At 30.7% G+C, this 9,225-nt stretch overlaps 1 protein-coding gene across 1 annotated transcript; it reads right to left on the bottom strand.

Annotated features, from left to right (window-relative positions):
* Positions 1-3,502: 3,502 nt before the first annotated feature.
* LOC112740675 (uncharacterized) lies at positions 3,503-8,702 on the bottom strand. The gene is made up of 4 exons (XM_029291903.2): positions 8,439-8,702; positions 7,823-8,301; positions 5,172-5,778; positions 3,503-4,084 (listed from the first exon to the last, which is right to left on the bottom strand). Exons 1-4 carry the CDS (start codon positions 8,526-8,528, stop codon positions 3,629-3,631), a joined length of 1,632 nt encoding a protein of 543 aa, XP_029147736.2. The 5' UTR covers positions 8,529-8,702; the 3' UTR covers positions 3,503-3,628.
* Between the last annotated feature and the right edge of the window lie 523 nt (positions 8,703-9,225).

Below are 9,225 nucleotides of genomic sequence, written 5' to 3'. Positions count from 1 at the left end.
TATATATATATATATATATATATATATATATATATATATATATATATATATATATATATATATATATATATATATATATATATATATCAGCCATAGGACAGGCATTCATCATATGCATCTATGTGACATTGTTTGTGTATGCATATTGTACTTGGTTTGCCTATGTGAATAATTATGTTTAATTGCTAATTACTCTACTTGATGTAACTGCTTGATTGTGCTTGAACATTCCTATTTGTGTTTGTGACTGAAAATTGGTTGGTTTATGGTGGATTGATTGTTGATTGAGTTGTCTGAGAAATTAGCAGCTTTCCCTTTTAGAAAGGATTTCGGATTTTGAATATTAAATCTTTGGTTTTGAAAAGAAACATAAGGCGGTTATTAATCACTGTACTTTAAAAACGGTTTTATTTTCGCAAATTATTCTAGCAATTATGTAACCCTATAGTGAGAATCCTTTCGAAGACGATGTTCTCACTCCTTTACAGGTTTTTCCCTTTTCAGGATATGGGCGACGAAGCTTCAGAAGAGTTATATTCATTTTCTGTTTATTTAACATTATTTTGTATTATCTTAGTTTTTTTTCCCTCGCCTTTATTTCTAGCAATTTTTGCAAGAGGGATAGGAGTTTTGATATGTGAAGTTTGTATATTGGTATGATGTATATATATATATATATATATATATATATATATATATATTATTTGTAAGTATTGTAATCTGTATTGTAACGTATGGATGTATGTTTTGAATATTCGGTTTCAATTTTAAACAGCTTATATTTTAGCGCTAAATATTTTAAGAGTCGTCATAATACCCGAGCTATGAGAGTGGCGCAGCCAGAAGTGTGACTTTTGATAGTTAGGGTGTTACATTTCGCATTGAGCAAAAGTTGAAGAAAAGTCATCATACGAAAAACCCAAGGACGAGGTGGTGGCAGATGAAAGGTAGGAACAAAGAAGCTTCCTAATAAGACGGGTAGGAGAAGAGGCAAAGTGGGATGAGAATTGAAGCGCGGAAGAAATGTGGAGGGAGATAAAGAAGCAAAGTGGGATGAGAATGGAAGCACTGAAGAAATGTGGAGGGAGATGGCAGAAGTTATTAGAAGAATAGCAAAAAGAAAGTTTTGGTGAATCTAAAGGGATAGGACCAAGAGATAAGGAGTCCTGGTGGTTGAATGCGAGTGTACAAGAAAAAGATAAAGATAACAAGGAAGTGCTTTAAAGAGTGGTCTTTATGCCGCAATGCAGATAATTGGAAAAAATATAAGACGGCTAAGAAAGAGACAAAAGTGGCTGTAAGTGAAGTAAGAACAAGAGCATATGAGGGTCTCTATTAGTTTTTGGGAACGAAAGAAGGAGAAAAAGGTATATATAGAATTGCAAAGAGTCGTGAAAGAAGAACGAAAGATTTGGATCAGGTTAAGTGCATAAAGGATAAGGATGGAGAGGTGATGGCTCAAGAGGAGAAGATTAATGACAGGTGGAAGAGCTACTTCCATGAGTTATTTAATGAAGGACATAAGACTCTTCCGAGTCTTGGTCGGTTATGCATAAGGAAAGAAGATCAAAACTCTGACTACTATCGACGGATTCGAGACTTTGAGGTAAAAAAGGCTCTAAAGCAGATGAAAAATGGCTGTGCAGTAAGATCTGATAATATCTCAATTGAGGTTTGGAAGGGCCTTGGAGAAAAAGGCATCAATTGGTTAACCAAGCTTTTTAATGAGATTTAAGGTCAAAGAAGATGCCTAATGAGTGGAGAAAGAGCACTTTGGTACATATCTACAAGAATAAGGGGGATATACAAAGTTGTGAAAACTATAGAGGGATCAAGCTCATGAGTCATACCATGAAGTTATGGGAAAGGGTGATAGAATGGAGGTTGAGAAAAGAGACACAAGTAACAGAGAACTAATTTAGATTTATGTCAGGTAGATCCACCACCGAAGTAATATACCTATTAAGAAGGATGATGGAGAGGTATCGTAATAATAAAAGGGATCTACATATGGTGTTTATTGATTTGAAAAAAGCTCACGATAGTGTGCCAAGGGAGGTCTTATGGAAGATCTTAGAAAAGAAGAGAGTAAGGATCGCATATATTCGTGCAATTTAAGACATGTATGATGGGCCACAACTAGTGTGAAGACTCAAGGTGGTGTAACAGAGAAATTTTCTATTGGTATAAGATTACACCAGGGATCATCCTTAAGCCTATACCTTTTCACATTAGTTTTGGAAGTACTCACAGAGTACATCCAAGAGCCTATGCCATGGTGCATGCTTTTTGTCGATGATATCGTCCTTATAGGAGAGTCAAGGGAAGACCTAAATAAGAAGTTTGATGTATGGAGAGAAGCTCTAGAAGTGTATGGTCTGCGCATAAGCCGTAGCAAAACGAAATATATAGAATGTAAGTTCGGTCTCAGAAGGGAAAACCCTAATATAGAGGTGAAAATTGGAGAAAACATCCTACGAAAAGTTAAAAGTTTTAAGTATCTTGAGTACATCATATAGGATAATAGAGAGATTGAACATGATGTAAATCATAGAATCCAAGCAGGTTGGTCAAAATGGCAGAGTGCATCTGATTTTAAATGTGACAAAAAAGTGCCTTTAAAACTTAAAGGTAAATTCTATCGCACTGCTATAAGACCGGCTATGTTTTATAGTATGGAGTGGTAGGCGGCCAAGGGGAGCACAAACATAAACTAAGTGTGACAGAGATGAAGATGTTGAGATGAATAAGTGGTCATACGCGATTGGATAAAATAAGGAAAAAAGATATAAGGGAGAGAGTTGGAGTAGCACCCATTGTGGAAAAGATGGTAGAATCGTGTCTCAGGTGGTTTGGACATGTGAGAAGAAAATCGACAGAACACCCAGTCAGGAGATAGAGTGGATGAGATGGAAGATGGATAAGGGTGAAAGGCAGAGGAAGACTTAAGAAGACCATCTATGAGATGGTCAAACGAAATCTACATGTGAACAGTCTCTCTGTAGACATGATACATGATAGAACTCAATGACATCGTTTGATTCATGTAGCCGACCCCATCTAGTGGATAAGACTTTGTTGTTGTTACCGTTGTTTTGTTGAGAATGTTATTCTATTATAAACATAATACGTATTTTACTATTTACTGTAAGCATATTATTCATTGTATGGTATTATTTACTTATATAATTACTATGCACTTGTACAAAATTACATGTTCGTATTTACTGATATTCTACATCAATTTTAGTGTGCGAAACGCTTCGACACACGCTCATTATCCAAAACAGATATATATGGATAGAGAAGCTATATAAGCAAACTTAGAGTATCGTTTTCTCTTTTTTTAATTTGACTTTTGTATTGGATAATACTCTGAGAAAATTGTTCTACTCGATCTCAAGATCAAATTGCAGGAATATAATAAAATTAGAAGTGTACCTCTATATATATAATTAAAAAACTTCAAGAGGCTATAATATATAATATATAGTCACACGTCTTTTCTTTTTATAATATATATAATATATAATATATAGATTCAAATCCAACATTGAGTCCATCACTAAGTTTCTTTTTTTTCCATCAAATGATGGAAGATTATTACTTTGGTGGTGATGTATTTTGCTTAGACACAAAATGCATAAAGCGAGGTTCCAGAAGTGTGGTTCCCAAAAAACAATCCAAGACTAACATTATACCCATTTCCAAGGTATATACATCCATCACTAATTGACATTCCACCATAAACAGTAGCACCAGTCTCAAAGGACCAAACAATTTCACCACTCTTTACATTAATTGCATAAATAGAACCCTTCCAATCTGGGGAGCCTGCAAAGACAATGTCATTAGCCACACTAACAGGTCCACTGGCACTGGCATTGCTAGGGTTTCCAACCGACCATAGTATTGTGCCACTACTAGCATCCATTGCCACCCAACCACCACTGGTTGTGGTCTTGTCCGAGGGTTTAAGAGTGAAATTTTTGGCATCAGAGTTTGCAATGTTGGTGTATACCATCTTTGTGTCGGTTGCTGCCCCCCAGTATCCGCCTCCTGCAATCCCACCTGGCCCAGCTTCCTACACAAATATACATACAAAATCAAATTAAAGGACGAATTTATTTATCACTCCACCTATATTATCATAATTAGTATAACTCTCAAATATATTAGTACTAACAAAGGTGTTTTCTTTATATTTTATTATGTTCAATATTTTTTTAAAAATATTATTGATAAAAAAAATCTTTTGACATTTTTTATCATAAAATCCTAAAAAAAATATTCAAAATAAAAGTACAAACCAAATAAGCCTATAATGTGGTTACTTGCTATTTAGCTGATGATTTGGTGATGGATGAAGTTAATCGTTGGTTGATCTCTCTCACTTAAAAATTGATCGTAGTTAAATTGATTATTAAATCAATCGCTAAGAAATAAATCTGTTTAAATAATTTTAGTTACTAACTCTATCATTGTTACAATAACTTCTTGTATTGACTTTTGAGTAAAAAGTGTTTCAGGAAGCCAATAAATTACAGCTCAAATGGCATAGTTTTTCCATATTAATTTAAAAAGTTGCGGGTTTAAGTCTCCTATCTTTGATAAAAAAAAATGTGTTTCATGAATTATTATTATTATTATTATTCAAAAGAATATAAGAATATGTTTTTATCATTACTAAGAGGAGATATATAAAGAGTAATGTTACGTTACATGGTCAATAAATATTATTATTTTTGGTTAATGTTTAATCAGTAATTTTTTGCACTTATATTTATTAAAATTTTGTACACAAAAAATATATAATTTGTACTTATATTTATTAGAATTTTGTAAACATAAATTATTATTGTTTGTACTTAAATTTTTTAAAATTTGCATACATAAATTGATAAATTTTATTTATTAAAAATAATTTAATATTTATAATGGTTAAATAATGACTAACATACTACAAATGATTGATTTTCAAGAATTTATCCAATATAAATCCTTCAAAAAATAATTGCTCACATAGAATGCCTTCTTACAACAAAGATAATAGTTAAAAATTATTGGATTGTTTGATCCATTTGACTAAATATTTTTCAATAGTTATCATATATTCATTTAAGTAGCCGCCACTCCTTAATTAATAATACGAGAATCTTAAAATTTGTTACCGTTGACCAAACGATGTTGCCGTTGTCCCGGTGCAAAGCCCAAGCAAAACCACTCTTTTGCACAGCAACAACAATATCTTCCTTTCTTCCCTTCACATCAATTGTTATCATCATCGGTGCCTCAGAAAAATCAGCATCTGGATTAGGACCTGGAGGACAATTAGGAGATGAAGATACATTGTTACACGCCAAGAACCATACATCATACCCTCCCAATTGATGATACCACTTGATTTCACCATTGTCCAAACCCAAAGCAAGAATCGAATTCGAGTGATTCTCCTCCTCAACGCAATCGTCCGGGTGCGTTGGCCGCGCTGTTAGGTTGTTCTGTTTCTCTTGACACCGGCGAACGCGCAAAGGCGCCGAGTACAAGTTCCCGGTGGCAATGTAGACATGGTTCCTTGCCTCATCAATGGAAGGGCTGCTTCCCCACACGGCGGCTCCAGCGTACTCTCCTAGTTTTCCATGGTTATCCGGCAGCATGTAGGTTTGCCACAAGATGGCACCGGTGTGAATATCTAATTTTGAAAAGCTTCCCCGGAAAGTGCAACATTTTTCAGGACTTAAGCCTTCTTCTAATGATGATGTACCTACATAAAAAGCCCTGCATGGAGAGGAAGGGTAAAAACTCAAGTGAAGCTGATAATCGAAAATTTTTAGATAAAAATTTAGTAAAATTAATTAAATTAATTAAAAATATAAAAATAATTTATATATTAAGGTTATATATATAATGGTAATTTTAGTTAAGTTATAAGAATTTAAAATTTTTAATGTATTGAAGGAATTAAAGTTAATAATTAATGACGTCTTTGTTATAATATATGTAATAAAATTATTTTTTTAAGTTTAAACTGATTAAAAAAATACATAAATAATTATATAAATATTTATTTATTTATTATATATATTTTTTTAAAAAATAATAAAATAACATTTTAATTTTTTTAATCATAAAAATTTTGTTATTATATCATAAAATTATTTTTAAAAAAAAGTTAAATTAATAAAAAAATATGTAGATAATTATATCCTTATCAATATCATGTAAAGAACTTACGCTATCGAATTGTTTTTTTGTTTTTCTAATATTATCGTTTTTTTTTATATAAAATAAGTCAACTTTATTAATAAAATGAACAAAATATTCTGTGATGTAAAAATTTAAAAATATTTAAAGATTATGAGACTCAATTCAATTGACCAAATAAAACCCTAAATAATTATATAGTGGGCCATTTTCATTAAGTGACATATACATATAGAACACTCAACACTCCACACTGACGACTGACGACTGACGACACAAAAATAAAGAATTCTTTTCGTACTTTTATAAGATACAAGAGTGAAGAGTCTCGTTAGTTTAAACTTTAAAGTGCTGCAATTTCTTTCATCTCATTTTATTACTCTTTTTATTTCAATATATTTATCATGTTTTAAACAAATTTAAATTTTAAAATAAATTTTCGTTTCTATTTACAGATTGATTATTTTCAAAACACTCTTAATTTAATTAGTTATGATAACTAAGTAACTATTAGTCTATTAATCATATATTTATTTTTATTTTATTTTACAAGTATGATCGTATATTTATATTTGAGAAATCAATTAGATAAGGAATAATATGTTTCAAATTTTAGATTGCGAAAAATATAATAATTTTTTCTATTAATTCTGTCTAGAAATGCAACATATTATTAGGTATCGTAATTTTTATACAGTTTTTACTTTTTTTGCATAAAATAAATTATGATTTTTTTTATTCGGATATTTTTACTTTATTAATTTATTCTTATTTTTATTGTTTGATTTTTCATTATTATAAATTTATAAATGTTATTTTTTATACGAATATTATATATAGCTTAAATTTTTATGATTCATTTTTTTTATCGGATAATATTTGATGTGTTAAGTATGTAGTTATTTGTACATAAATGAAAATAGAGTATTGGATGCTTGCCTCTTTATTTATAAGTCATGTTAGACTAGTTGATTTTATTTACAACTTTAAAAAGAATTTATTGGCCTAGCACAATTCATATGTATTTATATTTGTTACTAAATCATTCACGATTTATATATTAATGAGTAATTTTGCTAGAAAATCGTAACAACAAATAGTACGGTTCATGAATAAAGAATAAAACTCATTACTCACAAAAAAAAATATTATTTATTACAATTATTCACAAAAAATTGTGGTAGTTTTTAATTTATTATTATTTTTCTTAAATTTTTAATAAAAGAATAAAATCTTATTACAATTTATTTACTATTTTTCATAATAATACGCTTTTAAGTTCTTAACAGTTATTCACACACAAAAAATTGTGGTAGTTTTTATTTTTTCACAAGAATTTTATTAACAGATGTGCTAAATAAGAACAAATAATAAGTATACTAAGAAATAATAAATATATTCACAGGAAAAAGTAAATTTGTTAAATTTTTAAAGGTGGAAATTCAAGTACAGAGATGTAAATATTTTTGAATAAATTTGTATCAATTTTTAACTATATATCAACTTCATATGTAAAATAATAAAAAAGTTGAAAACTTGTTTTGTTATATGAAATCTTACTTTTTCAATCAAACCATCAAAATTGTTAATTATGGTCTAAGAAGGGATATATACAAACCTTTTATAGTAAGTTCCAGACATTGTCAAAACACTTGAGTTATGGCTATCCAACCTTGTTTGCCAAACTAACTCTCCTGTTAATCTCTTAAGAGCAATAACCACAGCAGGACCATAGATTCCAACAATCACAAATTCATCAGCTATGGTTGGTGTTGCCCTAGACACTGTCCAATTAACACCACCAACCAACCCTGTTGGTTTTAATCCTGTTAGTTCTTGCAAGTTTTGCTTCCAAACAAGGCTTCCATCACATGCCCTTACTGCAAAGATTTCACCATTCCATGATGGAAAGTAGAGAGTTCCATCAAAGATTGATGGGGTTGCAGTTATGTCTTTTCCTGCATAGAATTTCCATTTTAGTGTCAAGTTTGAAACGGTTTCAAGGTTGATTTTGTGTTCTTTGTTAGCATATCTTCTGTTGTATATGTCTCCACCATGGTTTATCCAATTTTGTTGCTCCTTTGTGGAAAGCTTAAACTGAAATCATTCAACATGGTAAACTCACTTTAATGGGGTAGTAGCTAGTACTATATGCATAAAAACTTAATTTTAAGTAAGTATATAGTATAATTAAGGATAACAAATTAAATTTGTTACATAGTATATATCCTTACATTAAGAGCTTTGGATGAAAATGAACTTGCTACCAGGCAGAAAACAAACACAGAGATTACAAAGCTGACCATTTGCTTCGACGATACCATTCAATATGCAAATATTATAATAATGCAACTGAGATGTAATCGTGAAACTATTCAAGTGTTTCCACCTTTGCACATATATCCTTATAGGAGGACCTAGAGATATAGTAGCTATATAAACAAACTTAGTATCGTATGCTCTATTTTTCTAGTTTGACTTTGGTTTTCGATAAAATTCTGAGAAAATTGTACTACTCTCATTCTCTCAAGATCAGATTAGCAGGAATATAATAAAACTAGAAGTGGACCTAGAATTAAAAAACAAAAGAAGCTATAATATATAGTCACACGTCTTTGCTTTCTAATATATATATATTTGCTTTCATATATTGTTGTTGGAGCATTTGAAGAGTCATATCATATCATTATCATATATATAAGTATCATTATCACTATTTAAAATTAAAGATTGCATCGCCATCGTGTTATAACTTAAATGGTATAGTCTCCTCATACTCACCCAAGAGGTTGCGGGTTTGTGTTTTCCCATAAATTGCTAACTAAATAATTAAGTTTGATGAGGCAATTAAGTAATAAGTGGTGGCCAATTTGTGCAATAATTAAAGGCAGAGTACCATAAGATGGTTGCATTTATGTAGGTCAGGGTCTTACTTTGCTTCTTGTGAGAACTTCTCTGCATCTTTTTCACTCTGCCCTTTTTTGTGTGTAGTGTTTTTGACACTAACTCATTTTCATATCA

Source organism: Arachis hypogaea, chromosome 14, assembly GCF_003086295.3.
Source record: "Arachis hypogaea cultivar Tifrunner chromosome 14, arahy.Tifrunner.gnm2.J5K5, whole genome shotgun sequence".
NCBI classification, from domain to species: Eukaryota; Viridiplantae; Streptophyta; class Magnoliopsida; order Fabales; family Fabaceae; genus Arachis; species Arachis hypogaea.
The sequence above is the reverse complement of the archived record's forward strand: the minus strand, read 5'-3'. Positions and strand labels throughout refer to the sequence as shown.